Source organism: Bubalus kerabau, chromosome 23 (genome assembly GCF_029407905.1).
Source record: "Bubalus kerabau isolate K-KA32 ecotype Philippines breed swamp buffalo chromosome 23, PCC_UOA_SB_1v2, whole genome shotgun sequence".
NCBI classification, from domain to species: domain Eukaryota; kingdom Metazoa; phylum Chordata; class Mammalia; order Artiodactyla; family Bovidae; genus Bubalus; species Bubalus kerabau.
The window spans coordinates 10,652,048-10,670,736 of record NC_073646.1 but is presented as its reverse complement, the minus strand read 5'-3'; the positions used below and the strand labels follow the sequence as shown (position 1 = coordinate 10,670,736).

Sequence of the window (18,689 nt, the reverse complement as noted above, 5' to 3'; positions counted from 1 at the left end):
AGGTTTCACCCACCCAGGGCTCACCTCACAGGGCTGTGGAACCCAAGCAACAGAAGGAGTGAAGTCAGGGGACCCTCCTTGATGACTCCAAGATGCTGCCTGTACCTGAGTGGGGGATGCAGCATGGGGGCTGTGGGCTCCGTGGCTGCACGTTTAGGCTGGCATCTAGGGTCAGAAGCAGCTGAAGGCCAGAGATGTGACTTCAAGGGTGACCTAGAGGTCTAAGTCCTCCTGACAGCATCTGCCCCCACCTGCTGGTTAATGACACCTTCCACCAACCTGCCTGCCTCCGACCTTTGGTCCTTGTTTCAAAGTTAAATACTGGAGAAAAGCGACTCCCCCAGGGGTCAGTGATAACTAAGGCCTCTCAGGAGCTGTGGGATCTGAGAACAGGGTCTGCAAGGACAGCGAGAGGGTGAGGAGTAAGGACTGAAACCTGCAAGGCCTGCAGCTGAGTGGAGAAGGAGAGGCAGAATCACTGATGCCACAGAGGGCACACTAGGTCTGTGTGTGCCCCTTAGAAAGGCCCCAACACACCCGGCGCCAGAAAGAGCCCAACGCGCACCACACCAGAAAGACCCCGTGTGATCCACCAATCAAGGATTCCATTTACAGTTAAAAAACTGTCGACTCAAAACATGTACATACACACCAGGTTTTCCTGAGCTGACAGATATTGACCAATGACGGTACCCAGAGCAAGGTCTGGAAGGATACACAAACTGAAAACGGTGGTTCCTTTTCAGGAAGACACTGAGGTCGGGGGGACTTTCACTTTCTACTGTAGTCGCTTTTGTATCATTCAGTTGTTTGGCAGTGCCATTAAAATGTAAAGAATGCCTTTAAAGAATGTACCTAATGCCACCAACTCATATACTTAAAAACGGTTCATCCATCGTAAATGTACTTGCTGTAGGTATTTCACAATTGAATAAAAAAAAAAACTTTAAAAAAGGCACCTCTGGAAATCAGAAAGGTGATTCGCTGGTGGCAGGGGTGGGGGTGGGGGTGCTGGTTATAGACTAAGAAGGAGCTGCAGGGGACGTCAGAGGCTTTTTTCTCTTGACCTGAATCACAAGCTTCCCCCACGATCTCAAAGTAGAGCAGTCCTACGAGACCTTCCGTAAGCCAGGATGAAGCGATTACCTTAGGACACACCTTGCTGACAGGCACACAGACTAAACGGGGATGCAGCACGGATGCTCAGACGCAGCTCAAAGCTCCGGGCCTCGACCCCCAGGTGCCGACGGTGGTGGGGCTGCTCGGGAGGTGCGCTGCCGCTCAACAGCTGCAGCAGAACCAGCCAGTGTGCACCTTATTTTCCCTTTTCACCTTTTGTCTAAAAGTAAAAAGCCTCTTTGGGCTTCTTTCAGTCTTTTGTAGTGAGGACTTGGGTTAGAGAGAGGCAAACTTTCCAGAAGCGAGGGGCACCTGTACACATGAATGTAACCACTGGTCCAAAGCCATCAAGCAGTACAGCAAAGATCACTGCACTTTTATGCACTTTACTCATGTTATTTCTCAATTTAAAAACTGTTTACCGAGAGGATTTCCAGTGAATTCAGACTGTCGCAATGCCCTAAATACAAGTGAGGAGCAAATTAGATGATGTGGGGAGCTGGCTTGGCGGCAGTCTCCAGCGGAGTTAAGCCCTGACGAAAGCCCGGGTGCTGGGCTAGGATCTCACAGTCCAGCACGGAGTTGTGATGTGTTGCTGTGCGTGACACAAGGACAGACACAAAACAGAGTGCAGAGCACACTGGGGGCACGGAGGAAGCGGTGGGGAACCGCGCCAGGACAGGGGCAGGTGGGCGGGGTGGGGGGGTCCTGGAGAGGCCTTTGTGGGGAAGGAAATGGCTAGTCCGAGGCTTGAGTGTTAGCAGTTTACTGGAGCGCTCGGGAGCAGACGAGAACGTTGGGCAGGGCGGCTCCGAGCTCCGGGCAGTCACCTTTATTTCTGTCAAGGCCAGGGCCACCTGGAGCTGGTGTGCCGGTGACGGTGACAGTGCCCGGGGGCACAGTCTGCTGGGCCAGCGATGGCCTCTCCAGCTAGCAGTTCATAGGAAGGCGTTCACGATGCTCACGTCCTGGGAACAGGTGTCGGGGCCCCACCCCGGCACAGACAAGCTGCTGAGCGGGTGTTCTGGGGCTCCTCAGTGACGGAGGAGGGGAGGAGGCAGCACGGGGGCAAGAGGCAGGCCAGGGAAGAAATCTGACTGAGAAGGAAGGCGAGGCAAAGGGGCTGGACGCTGAAGGCGCAGGTCAGCGAAAGGCCGGGCGACATGGCCTAGAATTCTGTCTGGATCTGTGGGAGCAGTTATCGTGGTCAAGCTGCAAGAGGGACCCCCAGGCTCTCCCGGGCCTAGGCCGCTCACCTTCTGAGGAAGCAACTAGCATCCTTCTGTTCAAACAGCTCTGCTAAGGGACTTGGGAACCAGGAGACAGATTTTCCCCCCAAAAAAGGAGACAGGTCATGAGGACTAAGAAAAAACCCCATGAAACATGAGGGCAGACCTGAGCCCAGATCTCAAACCCGCTTGTTGGCCGAGTGAGCCTCACCCAACAAGCCTCAGTTCCTGTGTCTGAAAAACAGGGACAGCAGCAGCTCCATCACATGCCGCCATCGGGCTGAATCGAGATGCTGAACACAAAGATGCCGGCCCGACCTCTGCCACAAAGAGGCGCTCTCGAGATACTTATTCACCTTCCACCTCCTGGCAAATAGATCATTTGGATGGGAGAGCTGGTAGGGGAGGGGGGTCTAGCTTTTTCAAAACCAATCAAACTGGTAACTTTCTGTTTGCTGGCTTCCTGGTTTGTGAGTGGCTGAGACTCAGCACCCCAAAGAGCTCCTGGGCCCCTCCTAGGCCTCCAGCCTCGGGGGCTGGGCCTGCGGGATATTCAGCACAAAGGCAGGCTGAGATCCACGGGGCACTGGAGTGGTCGGAGCCCCGCCCGCTGGCCCACACACCCTACCCGCGGCCTTCTCCCCTTTGGGCCTCAGCTTCCACATGCATCAAATGAGCCTCATGTTGACACTTTTCCTGCAGGGCTCTTGTGAGGTTCCCAGGGGTAGCAGCACACTTTCTTATTTCTTTTTTTTTTTTTCAGGTAATAATAACCATTACTAACACCCGGTGAGCATAGAAAGCGTGCCCAGCGATGCTCTGGGCACTTGACATGTATCGATGGACTCCTTTATCCTCCAAATAACACAGGTGGGGAGGGGGCTGCTGAGGGGAGGGGTTTGCCCCAGGCCACCTGAGAGGCAACGCCAGGGTTTGCACCCAGGAAGTGTAGCTTCAGCACCGCCCCCCATCAAATGCTCAACTATTCTGCTGCCAAGCTCAAGCGTCCAGCCCCACCCACAAGCACCGGGAGAGTCTCCCCGTGTGGGGCCAGCCTCTCAAAAGGTGGGTGTAAAGACCCTGCCGTGCCCGAGTCACACTGTCCAGAGGAGCAGGCAGCCCTGCCTGGGACAGTCCACACATCACATCACTTTTCAGGTGGCCCTCTGACCCAACGGGCATTAGGGATGCGTGTGCTTAGTCGCTCAGTCATGCCCAACTCTTTGTGACCCCATTAACTGTAGCCCACCAGGCTCCAGGCAAGAGTACTGGAGTGGGTTGCCATTTTCTTCTCCAGAGGATCTTCCTGACCCAGGGATCGAACCCACATCTCCCGGGTCTCTTGCACTGGCAGGCGGATTCTTTACTTCTGAGCCACCAGGGAAGCCACACAATGTGCAATTTTTCCCATTTTTATCTCAGATGCACAGAGCTCCAGATGTCATAGTGGGTAGGGTCGGGGGAGTTCACGGTGACTCAGGTTTATGCCCACCGTAACCAACAGCACGTGGCTTTGCAACCAGCTGCATAGGAAGCAGGGTCGCTAATCACCACCAAGCAGCCCTACACTCATTCCAAAATGAGGTGATCCGTGAGCAAACATCAGATAGAATCAACTCCGGGGTGATGTATGGGTGTGTGTTACATGCCAAACCCTGAGTGACGTGGGCTGCTGAGCCAAAGCCCACACGCGTCCAGGATGTACAACTGTGGAGACGTCAGCAGGGCTTCTGAGCGGCACGGCCGAGCTTAATGGGGAAAAGAAAACCCGAGGCGGGCGAAACATGAAGAGCTAACAGGCCACTTCCATTAACAGAGGAGCCTGGCTTTCTTCCCCACCGTTGACCAATTATCAGCGAGTGTCTCAGCAGCCGAGGCATCACCCAAAACAGGGCCTATTTGTCTGGAATTGGAGCTCAGAGGCCTCATGCTACACGCGCGTGCGCACGCACACGCACACACACACACACACACACACACACACACACACACACACACACACACAGCGTTGGCCTCTGTGGGAACCAGCCGGTCATGTTGAGATGGTGCTGGGACTACTTAGAAAGCAGCCTCGGGGTGCTGCCCATCCCCTGGCCCCCTACCCTGACCAACTTCTCTGTCCCTCTCAACCAAGCACTGCCTAGTCTGGCCCTCTGATACTGCGTCTGGCACTCCATGAAGAGCTAATAAATGCTTGTAGCGTGAATTAATCCAAAGATATTAATCCCAAAATATTTATGATTAAAGAGGCATGTTCAACACTCATGCAAAATAAAATATCTTATCATCTGGTGAAACAGTGATAAACCAAGCACTTGGCTGCTATTTCTTTAGGAAGAATATTTGACTGCATCTTGTTCTGTTAAAAAAAATAATGAATTGTGAAATAGTGGTGACTCTCAGTGACCTGAAACATTTGGCCCAGAACCCTAATCTCATGCTAAACTGGAGACCATCACTGCAGATAGTGGCAGAAGAGCCGGAAGCAGAAGCAGCCTGGGGACTTGAGGCTGGACGCCTGCAATTGCCTGTTGACAAACTGCTGAGCACGCAGAGGGGGAAGTGACCAGGGGGCCTTGTTCTCATCAACACGCAGCCCTCCAGCCTCCATGCAAATGAAGCACATACATCCCCACCCCAGCAAAACCCAGTTTCCTGGATGGAGGACTCTGGCACTGACCAGGATGGAATTTCCTTGCTCATGAGAGATGTGGTGCTTGCGTCCCTGTTGAGATGGGTTATTTCAAGATAACTGAAGTTTCCTGCAGGAACCATGCTAAACACCACGGACTCCCAGGTTAGGATGCTCCCACTTCCCTCAGTGTAAACTCCCGAGTGCTCCAATGGCTTGAAAGGTGCATCTGCTTCGGACCGTCATTCCCCACCCCACACCTCACCCCCATCACACTCTGCCTCACCATGCTGCTCTCTGCTGTTCCTGACACTCCAGGCACACTCCTGCCTCAGGGCCTTTGCGCTGGCTGTGCTTTCTGGCCCAAAAGCTCTTCCTCCAGACTTCTACATGGCCCACTCCCTCATTTCCTTAAAATCTGTGCTCCCCTGTCGCCTTCCCTTTGAGGCTACCCTAAGGAGAGGTGCGCCCCCAGCCCCAGAGCGCATCCCCTCCCTTCTCTGCTTCACTGCAGCTGCTTTTCTTGAGCTTGTCTCACATCCGAAGACGCTCTTTGTTGTTGTTCAGTCCCTCAGTGGTGTCCAACTGAGACCCCGCAGACCACAGCACACCAGGCTTCCCTGTCCTTCACCATCTCCCAGAGCTTATTCAAACTCACATCAGTGATGCCATCCAACCATCTCATCTTCTGCTGCCCCCTTCTTCTCCTGCCTTCAGTCTTTCCCAGAATCAGGGTCTTTTCCAATGGGTTGGCTCTTTACATCAGATGGCCAAAGTACTGGAGCTTCAGCTCCAGCCCTCCCGTGAGTACTGAGGGTTGATCCCCGATCTTGCTGTCCAAGGGGCTCGCCAGAACCTTCCCTGCCCTGCTGTGCACTTTAGCTCATGGCTCCGCTCTCCTCCCGCGACAAGAGAAGCTGCTGGAGGTTAGGGGGTCTTTGTTTTGTTCCTGGTGTCTCTCCAGTGCCTAGAACAGTAGCTGGCACACACCCAGTAATTATGTTTTGAATGGATGAATAAACAACTTGAATCCAGCTTCAAGGAGCTCAGAATCTAGTTAAAAAACTCAAATGCCCAAAGGGACTTGACTGCTGATAAACACGAAGCCCCAGGGCACAGAAGTGGGAGGTAACCTCCTCTTCCTGTCCCACCCACTATTTTCCTGATTTCAGCTGAAATCTGGAAAAAATGCAGACTACGGGAGGTCTCCATTCAGCTGGGTGTTGGTACTGCCTCATCCCTCTGAGCCATGTCCAGCCTGGTGGCCACCCCAGCCCGTTCTGGGGCATGCTGCCAGGCAGACAGGAGAGCTAGCTCAGGGCTGAGTCACAGAGCCTCCTCCATGCCCCCTCCACCCCCGCTCTGCCCACAGTGTTCTGCCTTGTTTGTCAGCTCCTCCAGGCCATGGCCATCCCTTCTCTGCTCCCTGGAGCAGTACTTAGCCCCTCAGGTCAGTCACCCACGTGGCTGCAGGCCACATCTCCAAGAGCCTCCATGCCACGGGGCTTCGGACAGTTGAGCAGCCTCTGCTCTCACAGGAAAGAAGGGAGAGGTGACGGGTCCTACGTGGGACATGCTGCACCCTGGATTTTCTCTGCTTCTGTCACATCCCCTCGCCAACGAGTTAGCGCTGCCACACGCAGGACCCTGCAGGCAGCAGATGCACCTGGGAGCAGTAATTCTATCAAGGGATGACGGGCTAGACCACGGCAGACCCACCAAAAGGGAGAATGCACGAGAGTCCAGTTCTTTGTGTAAGTGCTTGCAACTGTGCCAGCTAAGGCCCTTGATTTATACATATATCAGTCTATTTTTTCCCTTTGGTGTTCCAATCCACCCTCCCAGAAGCCGATCATTTTCAGGAAGAATGTGCGTGCTCTGGTACCAGCATCGGTTGCCACGGAGGTCACAGGTAAGGTCAGGGGCACTGAAAGATGCAGGGGAACTGCAATCCCAGCTGCAGGGGGCTCTTCCACTGGATGCATTCAGTCCCCGGTGGGGGCTCCATTGCCCTCTGATTCAAGCCTGGGTTGGAAGGCCAGCTGTACAGCAGTGAGCCAGCAGTGAGCCAAGCCAGTGATGAAGGGACGCTCTGCTCCTGCAAACACACAAGCCAGAGAAGCCCAGCCGCTGCTTCCTCAGCATCAGGCTCCACGAGCCACATCCCGGCGGAGCTTTCTGCCAGCAGAGGGCCCAGCTCCCAGGGTGGACGGGTACCACGTGGAGAACTGGCGGCCAGCACTTCAGGTGTGTGCTCGCCTTTCTGGATCCCCCGAGAATCATCTGGAGACCGTCCCAACTGGCTGAACTGGTGCCTACTGAGGGATGGCGGACACTCTCATTTGGGGATAAACCAGCCTCTTGTGCCCCAGAATTCTGTTCCCACTCTGAATTCAGTGCCAGTCAAGCACGTGAATTTAGTGCCAGTCAGTCCCTCCGCTTTAGCAATATGTGAACCATGAACTTCCACATGTTCAAGCTGGTTTTAGAAAAGGCAGAGGAACCAGAGATCATATTGCCAACATCCGCTGGATCGTGGAAAAAGCAAGAGAGTTCCAGAAAAACATCTACTGCTTTACTGACTATGCCAAAGCCTTTGACTGTGTGGATCACAATAAACTGTGGAAAATTCTGAGAGATGGGAATACCAGACCACCTGACCTGCCTCTTGAGAAACCTATATGCAGGTCAGGAAGCAAGAGTTAGAACTGGACATGGAACAACAGACTGGTTCCAAATAGGAAAAGGAGTTCATCAACGCTGTATATTGTCACCCTGTTTATTTAACTTATATGCAGAGTACATCATGAGAAACGCTGGACTGGAAGAAACACAAGCTGGAATCAAGATTGCTGGGAGAAAGATCAATAACCGCAGATATGCAGATGACACCACCCTTATGGCAGAAAGTGAAGAGGAACTCAAAAGTCTCTTGATGAAAGTGAAAGTGGAGAGTGAAAAAGTTGGCTTAAAGCTCAACATTCAGAAAACAAAGATCATGGCATCCGGTCCCACCACTTCATGGGAAATAGATGGGGAAACAGTGGAAACAGTGTCAGACTTTATTTTTCGGGGCTCCAAAATCACTGCAGATGGTGACTGCAGCCATGAAATTAAAAGATGCCTACTCCTTGGAAGGAAAGTTAAGACCAACCTAGATAGCATATTCAAAAGCAGAGACATTACTTTGCCAACAAAGGTTCGTCTAGTCAAGGCTATGGTTTTCCTGTGGTCATGTATGGATGTGAGAGTTGGACTGTGAAGAAGGCTGAGTGCTGAAGAATTGATGCTTTTGAACTGTGGTGTTGGAGAAGACTCTTGAGAGTCCCTTGGACTGCAAGGAGATCCAACCAGTCCATTCTGAAGGAGATCAGCCCTGGGATTTCTTTGGAGGGAATGATGCTAAAGCTGAAACTCCAGTACTTTGGCCACCTCATGCGAAGAGTTGACTCATTGGAAAGGACTCTGATGCTGGGAGGGATTGGGGGCAGGAGGAGAAGGGGACGACAGAGGATGAGATGGCTGGATGGTATCACCGACTCAATGGACATGAGTTTGAGTGAACTCCAGGAGTTGGTGATGGACAGGGAGGCCTGGTGTGCTGCAGTCCATGGGGTTGCAAAGAGTCGGACACGACTGAGCAACTGAACTGAACTGAACTGAGTCCTTTCGCACTTTCCAGAGAGGGACCCAGGGCCAGCTGAGCTGCAGGCCCAGCTGCATGCAGAGGCTCAAACACTAACACTACTCGGCGACGCTCCAAACCGAGCCATCATCGCTGCTGTCATCATCGTCATCGTCGCCAACACCTGACCCTCTGTGCCGTGTGTCCCGTCACAGGGCTCCTCCCTTTGGGGAGCACTGAGTATGCCTCTGTGTTAATCATCCCAACAAGGGAGGTAGCAGACGCGGGGCTGTTCTGAAGCCTCAGGAACTCAGACCACTATGAAGCTAGCATCTGCTAGTTGGGCCCTGATGTGTGCTAGGCTTTGGAATAAACACTCTGTTATTCAGTTGCATAGTCGTGTTTGACTCTTTAGCGACCGCATGGACTACAGCACGCCAGGCTTCCCTGTCCTTCACTATTTCCCGGAGTTTGCTCAAACTGTTGTCCATTAAGTCAATGATGCCATTCAACCATCTCATCCTCTGTTGTCCCCTTCTCCTCCTGTCTTCGCTCTTTCCCAGCATCAGGGTCTTTTCCAATGAGTCGGCTCTTCGCATCAGGTGGCCAAAGGACTGGAGCTTCAGCTTTAGCATCGGTCCTTCCAATGAGCACTCTACAGAGCCTAGCAGGTTCCAGTCCGTGGGGTCGCAAAGAGTCGGACATGACTAAGCGACTGAGCATGTGCTGCATTTAATCCTCTCTGCAAAGGCATGGTTGTTATTCTGATTGGAGAGGTGAGGACATGGAAACCCAGAGAGGTGGACGAACTTACCCCAGACACACCTAGTAAGGCGAGGAGCCAGGATTGAGGGGCCCAGGCAGCCCAGCTCAGAGTCCACTGCACCAGACAGAACGGGGAACCTCCCCGAGCAGAGAGAAGGCGCCTGTGAGGGTCAGGTTCTGAGAGTCAGGAAGAACATCACAGGAGCCCCTGTGACCCTGCCACCAGGTCACCCACTGAGCCACTCAGGGCTGCGGCGGACCCCAGGCATCTCCGGCCAGTCCCAGGACAGCACAGGCGACACAGGTGTCTCCAAGACAGGATACCCTGTCCTCGCGGGGCTGGGGAGCCCAGTGAGGAGGGCGGGGCGTGTCTTTCCTGGGCACCAGCGCATCTCTCTCAGGGAATGGATGAATGAATGCAAAAACCAAGGAAGCAATTCCACAGAAACCCAGGATGAAAAAAGTCCCTTCAAAAACAAAAAAGTACCTACAGGTAATGATGCACATCCCATACTCTAATCTGTATGTTCATTTTGCAAAAGTAATGAGATGCTGGCGGTTTCAGAATGAGTGTTCTCTTACTCTTGTTTCCCCCGACAAGAAAACTATCTGCTCTGCGTTAGAGTTACAGCCAGAGTTATCCCTTCGCAGGGACCATATGGTTTTAATGCACAGATGAATTCCAATTAGACGTCTATCTAAGCATGCTGATGTGTTTTCAATTTAACCCTAAATTACAGACTTTTCAAGTAACTCTGCTCTCCCCTCTGCTTCTCTCTCTTCAATTTTGGTTTGGTTTTGTGAAAGGTCTGCTGGTAAAATGAAGCAATACCAGTAACTTATCTAACAAATTACGGGAAGGAGAAAGTAGGTTAAAAAAGACCAAGAAACTTAAAACAAGTATGATCAAACCACATCTGAGTCAGGCAGGAAACAATAGGAGTCTGTTCTTGCTTGGAGGGAAGAGAGGTAAATCTCACCAGGACTATTGTCAAACAAGTTGATGAGAGAAGCCCTTCCCGATTTTCAACAGCAGTCGTCAAAACACAACAGACTTCGATTTCACACTCAGGGAAAGGTAATAACCGGAAGCAGAAGGCTGACACTTTCACTTGGGCTGGTGAGTCTTCACATGCGCAAAAGCGTTTCATTTTTAGTTCAGGTGTTTCTGCCAGGAGCACTGTGTGTCTATCACAATGGAAGCCGGAGAAGAGAAGGCTGTTGGGAAAATGAACGAATCTCGGAGATAATCCTGCTGATCGGAGGTTCAACTAAATTGGGAATCCGAAGCTGAGAGGTTGTCAGCAACTTCCATGCCATTTGCTTTTGCTTTAATTGCAAATGCCACATACCGATGTGAATATCCTGCTTTGTGACACTGTCCTAGTGTTTTGCAAGACATCACCCCTGGGGAAACTAGGGAAAGGGTAACAGATCGCTATAGTTTATTTCCTGCAACTGCATGTCAATCAATTTAAATGAAAAGCCCTGCAAACCCAAGCACCCCAACAGTCTCTGGGTTCACGTCTTGGAATGCTAAGTCTAACTGCAGTTAGCAGTGATCTTGGGGTCTGGAAATCATGTGACAGAAGGAAGTCTGAAGGAACCCACTACATTCTCATCTGTTATTAACATAACTGTAGTGTGAGTTACCAGCTGGCTGCGTGGGGACTGGACAAATCTGATGGCCAACACAGGACTCGTCTGATGGGGGCTGGGGGTGGCCTCTGAGGAGCTTCTTACAGGAACACAGGCACAACTGGGACCAGATCTTCAGACTGTTAAGACCATCCTGAAATCTGGATTTTTATGTGAAACCTCCCAAATTTTAGAGTTGGCAGGCGATTCATACATTTTTCTAGCACTGTGAAGACCAAACCAAAGAGTTCTGAGGGCCAGCCTGCAACCTGTAGACACTTTACGTCTATCTTCTCCCCATTCTCACCACAGCTTTCCGGAGTGGGACTGACATTCGCTGTTCTCTAAATGGGGTAAAATGACTTTCCCAGGGCAACCCCAAGGCTGGAGGGGTCCTCAACAGCCCCACCTGGAGACCCTGCTGACTCTTCACTCGCTGTTCTGTAACTTGCATTCACTCAGCACAAGAGAGTTTAAGAAAGCTGCAAAGAAATCTCTCCAGTGGTATCAACAGTATTAACACTGTCAGCTCCACGTTCTCCAGCCCATGTGTTGTCACATCATGGACCACGAGGGGAGTCCTTTCTGTTCAACACTCTTCACCCTCATCACTTCCAAGTTAAATCCTCTCATCAAACACTACTCCTGCCCTTTGGAGCATTTCTAAGACCTGAAATAGTAGCCTTGTTTGTAAGTTTTATCAACGTTCTGCCCCTCCTGCGGAATCATAAAGCCCCGGCATGGCAGGGGCTATTTAGGTTTTGTATATTACCAGAACTAGCACAACTCCTGATCTAAAGAAAGGGTGCAATAAATACTTCTTGAACGAATTGAAGAAGGACAGGCCAGACAGGGGCCATGAAAAGACCTCATTCAATTCAGCTGAACTAACGCCACCACCAATGAGGACAGAGGTTTCTGGAAACCTTTTCAGAGGTTCTGATTTCCCTTAAAGAGCACAGTGGCCCAGCCAAGATACAGCAAACCAGGAAAACCAGAAGGGCAGGGGCCTCGAGTAACTGCACTCCACGGAGTTCTGACCCTTCACGCTCCAGGACCACACTCCGCCCACTCGCTCAGATATGACAACAGAGTTGACTGCCCAAGGGTAAGCCCGGCCCCATCACCTGTGCGCCGACTGCCTGAGAACAGGGCTGCAGAGACAGGGCCTTTGTGTGAGCACCGCTCATCTCAGACACTCACAAGACTCAATAGCAGATAAGATGCCTGCTCCGAACAGGTTAAGACCTTGGACGAGAGAGAACCGGGAGCAAGGGTCTTCCAGCACAAACGTGCAGGGAAAGCACAGGGCACTCTGGCGACCAAGCAAGAGGTGCCAAGTCAGAGTGAGCAGGATGGGAGAGGGGAAGGCAGGCCAGACACAGGGCCAAGCAGGGAAAGCCTCGGGGGTTTCCCTTCAGCAGAGCATCAAATGTACAACGTGACAAACCATAAACATGCTGTTCAAGCCATGTTGGTGATGGGAGTATTGGTTCCAAAATGCAGCTTTCTAGCATCTCCAGAGACATGAGAGGACCTGTCCACAGTGTATTTTATCCACCTAACTGCAGAAGGACTTCAGGCTGGGGTGAGCTGTAACTGCTCATGAAGGACACATACATTCTCCAATTTGTCACAGTCCCCACCGCTCCCTACTGGGCTCTCACGGAGTCTGTGTCATTCAGATATTCCTTGCCCAGCTTCCGTAGACAGCAGGGCCTCAGACAAAGTATTCTCTCATTCTGCCCCAATAACCGTGCCCCACAGATACACAGCCTGAAGCCCAGAATGGGACAATTCCAAGTTCAATAACACACGCACAGTCAAATCCACTCTCGGTACCCAACCCCAGATTCTTCTGGGTATGTCAAGACCAATGAGGTCCCCTGAATCCCAGACCAGCTTACACATCGGTGCTGTAACAAGCAGGATGTTGGTCTCTGGTTTGAGAGAAACACACGTGAACAAAATGAACCACGGTGTCTTATCAGGGTCTTAAGACAGTCCCCCCGCTAATGACTTACACAGCTTCTCTGAACATCCTGTTCGGGCTTAGCGTATGTCTCAGACAGATCGCCGTTCAGAATGACTTCAGCTAACGAGTTCACCAGGGGTGCATGGTGTATAATTAGGAAGACCTGGTGAAGGAGGGAAAAAAAAAAAGGATTTGCATTAAAGCATGTAGACTTTCAACCTCATCCTTCCCTCACCTGAAGTGACGAGGCTGGGCTACTGCACGCCTCGTCTTAGTGGCAATCCCAGGGACTCGAAATCCAGAGAATGGGTCACATCTGGGAGAAACAAGTTGAACTTTTCTCCCCCTAGGGGCGGGCCCTCCTTTCAGACTGTTGCCTATTTGGCTGGCTGCTCGCTGGCGGAAAGAAGTGCGTTAAAGCGCAACTGTCCCTCCTGGCCGCCTGAAGCCAAATCAGGGTGAAGTGAAGCAATGTGGGAACGGAATGCCAAACCCGCACCCTCTTTTCTCTCTGCAGGCGTTTCGGTGTCAAATCTGATTAGGATAAGACTAGGACGCCTTGGCCCGGCCCTTCAGTTACGCAGAGAAAGGGGCCAGCAGGCCTTGTTCCAGTCCGGGACTTGGCAGAGGGTCGGCCACGCAGAGATCCCACCCATGGAATGAGCTCTTCCCCTTGCGGTACATTTGAGCGCTCAAGAATTCCAGGGCAGCGCTGGGAGGTGTGGAAACTGGGGAGGAAAAGCTGCTCGGGCCACAGACCGATGGAGTCGTGCCAGGCGGCCAACATCAGAAGGCACTGGACTGTCGGGGGGTGGCCTGGCCACCCCACCCTGTTGCCTGGCGTCCAAAGGAACGGCCTGAGGAGTCAGGGTACCCACACCGCCTTGGAGAACCGGCTCAGACACACCTACCGGTGTGTTTCAAGACGCAGTGGTAACACCGGCTCCGCAGGGCAGCGTGGGATGGACCCACTATCTGCACATCAGAAGGTGTGTGTGCACGTCTGTATTTGTTCATATATACATGCAACAGGGGTTCCAAATCTTGGCACTGTTTTACGATTTTTTTTTGATGTGAACCACTTTAAAAGTCTTAACTGAATTTGTTACAATAATGGTTTCGGTTTTATGTTTTGGCTGTTTGGCCTCAAGGCATCTGGGATCTTAGTTCCACGACCACGGACTGAACCCGCACCGCCTGCATTGGAAGGCGAAGTTTTAACCGCTGGACCACCAGGGAAGTCGCTCCTTGGCACCCTTGTCCGGTGATAAATCCTTGCTGTAAGGGGGCAGCCCTGGGCATCATAGGATATTTGGCAGCATCTCTGGCCTCGAACCACTAGATGCTAGCCGCACCCCCTCCCCCAGGCATGACAACCAGCAATGTCTTCAGACACTGCCAGCTGTCCCCAGGCTGGGGGTAAAATCACTGCCAGTTGAGAACATCTCCGGAAGGAGCTGGGGAAACCCTGTAACTATAGTTGTCTCTGGAGACAGAAATCAGGAGACTGAACAAAAAAAAAAGTAGAAAGACAACTTGGTTTTCACTTGTTTGAACTTTATCACTTAAAAAAATTATTTTAAAGTATTGTAAAAAAAAAAAAAAAAAAAGGAGAGGCAGAGACTAAAATACTAGCCGCCACTGGGGAGTGGGACTGGGTACGTGGCGGGCAGCGGTAAGAGGGAACTTTTCCCTACATGTCATTTTGTACTATTTGAGGAGGGTGACTATATTGTTCAAAGAATTAAATACAATTCAGATAAAAGGCACGGTAGAATAAACAAATGTTGTACCCACCTAGGGGAAAAAAAAAAGCACGTCTGTTTTTAAAACACTGAGGAGATACCAACTACCACAGACTATACAGCATGACAAAGCAGGTTAGCCCACATCAGGGGCTGTGGCGGGCATTCAGATGTGAGTGACCATGATGACGAGGAAGGAATTCAGTCCACAAACATCCAGTGAGCACCTACTGGGGCCCATCTGGTGACGGCCAGTGTGGACACGCGTGGTGCTCTTCTCGGCTATGCCTTGGACAGAGGAAAGCGGGGAGAGGGGCAACGAGTAACTGGGAGGTGGGTGGAAGTGTGTGCCTGCCGGAGGCAAAGGCTGGGCTGGCCTGTCCCAGTCATGCCCTTGTCCCCAGCGGTGGTTTAGTTTCAGCTGCACAACATCTCCATCACACCAAATTAATGTCATCAACACAAATTTTCTTGGGTTAGCAGAAATGCTTGAAAAATAATTCGGAAGGATGCTCTGATGCAGAGTTTAAGGACCAGAATTCATGCCCGATTTGAGGTTTTCACACATTCGGGCCACGTGATGATCAAGTTCCATTGAAATGCAGGGGTGCGAGAGCCCTTTACTCAGGCTGAGAAACGCCAGTGACAACACTTTTTATGAGACACTGAAACACGTAATGAGCTGTCTAGGTGGCTGGGCCTTTCCTAGGAAAGCGAGAGAAAGGGGGTTCTCAGAGATAAAGCGTGGCCTGACCCCGGTGATCCTCGGGGTGTGCCAGCAGCTGAAGGGTGCTGGGGGTGCTTGCCACGGGATTCCTGCCGTTCTGCATCTGGCTGGCTCGCTCCTGCCAGGCTCCCAGCATCCTCAGCAGGGGAAGCGACGATTGGTAACGAGGTGGTGGAAACAGCTGCCGGGAGGGGCAGGGGATTGCAGGGAGCTCCATCACACAGAGGGGCATTCAGGCGTCAGCATGCGGCTCCCAGCACACAGAGCCCCCAGAACGAGAGTCCCAGAGTAACGTAAGCCAGTCACGTGAGGAGCCCGGCCGCTGGGAAGAGGCCGGGTCAGCATTTCTCTTCCCGGTCCAACAGGAGATGGCCCCACCTCAAACGCAAAATGGCCTGAGACCTGGCGAGAAGGACATTCTCTCGGCAGAGCAAATGAATACCTAGGCCGCTGCAGAAGTGGGAACAGAGCTCTGGTCAAACGTCTAACTGCTTAACAGTCTAATGAGATGGCCTGAGAGTCTACACTGCTTGTAATGAAAATATTTTTAAAGTTATGTAACTGGGTCGCCATGGAGTTTTTCCCTTCTTGTAAATATTACATAATTATGAGAAGGAGACACACTTGTTGAAGACAGGGATGCAGACAAGTTGGCTCAAGACACAAATTTGGGTACTGAGGCTGCTACAAGATACCTTCCAGAAGGTAACATGGGCCCCAGGACCACGACAACGGCCTCATTAGTGGGAGTTGGTTAAATCGCGGCGGCTCTGTGAACACACACTGGGTCCTGCAGCTTCGGGCCTCTTTCAAGATGGCCATGAGCAGGGGCCACACAGGCCACGTTTTCAGGGTATTTAGAACACTCCCTGGTTGTTTTGGAAAGCTCGGGCCCCACAGTAAAAACCAACGACATATCTGCCAGGTTTGACTTATTTCTCACTTCTTTTTAAATTTCCAAGTACTACCATGAAGAAGATACATAGCCCCTTGACTCAGGGTTGTTTTATTTCAAGATGGGGGACGCACACAAAGAAGATGGACTGAGATGGCCTGGGAAACTTCTGAAAGGCAGCAGTGCTCCGGGACCCCAGTGTGGTGGGGACATGGGTGAAGGGTCAGACATACCTGGGAGAGAAGGTAGAGGGAAACCGGCAGGCTGATCTTCGGTCGTTCTCCTCCCTGGTGAAGGTTGGGGGAATGAGAGAAGTCTGGGTTACACATGTGAGTGGTACGAAATCCCCAAAGCCGGAGGCCATCTGTCTGAATGAGCAGCACCCAACACCCCAACTTCCTCCAAGACCCTAAGGTTCTTCTTTCCTGGTGGCAAAGTCGACCCTGCAAAATACATTCACACCTCATCCCATCTGATGGGCTTCCCAGGTGGTGCAGTGGTAAAGAACCTGCCTGCCAATGCAGGAGACATGGGATCGATCCCTGAGTCTGGAAGATCCCCTGGAGAAGGAAATGGCAACCCGCTCCAGTGTTCTTGCCTGGGAAATCCCACAGAGAGAGAAGCCTCGTGGGCTATAGTACATGGGGTCCCAAAGAGTTGGACATGACTGAGCGACTCAACAACAATCCCATCCAATACTATTTGCAAGGCTGCTAACCTTCCACCTGAGAAACCTTTCACCATGAGTCATGGATTAGATGCTGGACCCAAGAGAAGAACCAGCTCCTTAAATTACCAAGAATGTTAATTTCCCCCAGCTGGGGCACCAAGAACCTGGCAAGAGAGGCCCCAGAGGCCTGCTCTCAGGAAGTGGGGCAGGGAGAGGGGGGGCACCCTGATCTCAGAGAAGCCCCTCATCTATACTGGGCTCCAATGAGCTCCATCTCCTACCAGGCCTGTAAGGATCTTCAGGACCCTTGTTTTGCTCAGGGAGGTTGACTGCCTGGTCCAAGGTCACGAGGAAAGAGGCAGAATTTGAAACCAGGCCTGAAAACACCAGTTCCCCAGCTTTCTCTCCGCCTCCAGAGCGGCATTAGGTGGCTCTCGTTAGGGCTGCAGTTTTTTCTTTGAGTCACCTGTTTGTAACAAGAAGCCCCGTGTTCTGTCTCCAAAAAGAAAGCTACACCCCCGTCTAGCCGGGACATGCGCAGAGGCTGAAATCCCTGCAGAGTAACCAGCTGGCTCTGTCCCACCTCCTGCCAAAGCCTCCACCCCTTCACTCTCGGAGGTACTGGCCAAAGGTCCCCTCTCCTTGAAGTGGCATTTTTCTTGGGGACGGGCACTGAGAACCACCAGCTCAGAATCACTTGGGGGGCAGGGTCCCGGTGCCCTCCAGACCCCTGAGCCAGAAACTCTGAGAGGAGGGAGAAGGCATATCTGAGACGGGCTCATGGGCCCATTCGAGGGCTCCGCCGCCTGTCACTGTGGACAATCTCTGCCCCGGGATCTTTTCCTGGGTGCACTCCAACCCCTTCCAGCCATTCAAGTTTTGCAGCTGGCTGGATCTTCTCCAAGTCAATTAGCTCTGGCAACTAGCCGAAAAAGTGAGCAGGGATGAAAGCACCTCAGGAGAAGGACGCACAGAAACCAAAACCCGGAATTTGCAGAGGTTTCCTGTCTCCTTTGGATGTCAGTAATCTTTTCTCATTCATTTACTGTCCACACACACACACTCACACTCATACGCTCTGGCCGTCTGTCTCTCTCCTTCCCTCCCTCCCACCCTCTCCCTCACCCCCCTCTCAGGAAAGAAGGGAAGGAAAGGACTGTCCCTCAGGCTCCAGCCGCGGTCCCTGCAGAGCCCCGTCCCCGTGGGGTGGCTGCTCCCCCCGCCTGCAGACGCCCCCGGCCGGGCTTACCTTGTCCTGGTTCTCCAGTGAGTACACGTAGAGCGGCAGGAAGAGCCTGTTGAGCAGGTGGTCTGTGAGCACGTCGTTGAGGAACTCGCAGTTGATGATGAGGATGTCATTGAGATAGTGCAGGTGGTCCAGGTGCTCAGCCACCAGGTCGCTGAGCTTCCCCCGATTCCGGTGCCTGCCGGGAGAGAGGCCCATCTCAGCCCCAGCGCCCAGGCTCAGAGCTGAGAACCGATGGCCTGAGACTTAGGTTGCTGGGGGTGCCTCATTCACAAACAAATATCTGAGCCAGTCTCGAGAGACACCTATCCTGGCCCTACCAGTGGATTACAGGAAGGAAAAATGGACAGGTCCACTGCATTTGATTTTAGGGGACTCAAGGGATCCCCCCACTTTCTGGGGGCCTCAGTACAATGGACTCCA

At 52.2% G+C, this 18,689-nt stretch overlaps 1 protein-coding gene across 6 annotated transcripts in view; it reads right to left on the bottom strand.

The window, feature by feature from the left end:
- Window positions 1-18,689, bottom strand: part of CLEC16A (C-type lectin domain containing 16A) — a 231,838-nt gene that overhangs the window by 171,980 nt on the left and 41,169 nt on the right. For all 6 annotated transcript variants that reach the window (XM_055562157.1, XM_055562154.1, XM_055562155.1 and 3 more), the window contains 3 exons: window positions 18,270-18,444; window positions 16,584-16,637; window positions 13,033-13,146 (listed from right to left, as the gene is read on the bottom strand). In XM_055562157.1, the coding sequence (XP_055418132.1) occupies window positions 13,033-13,146; window positions 16,584-16,637; window positions 18,270-18,444 (343 nt within the window). The remainder of the gene's footprint in view (window positions 1-13,032; window positions 13,147-16,583; window positions 16,638-18,269; window positions 18,445-18,689) is intronic.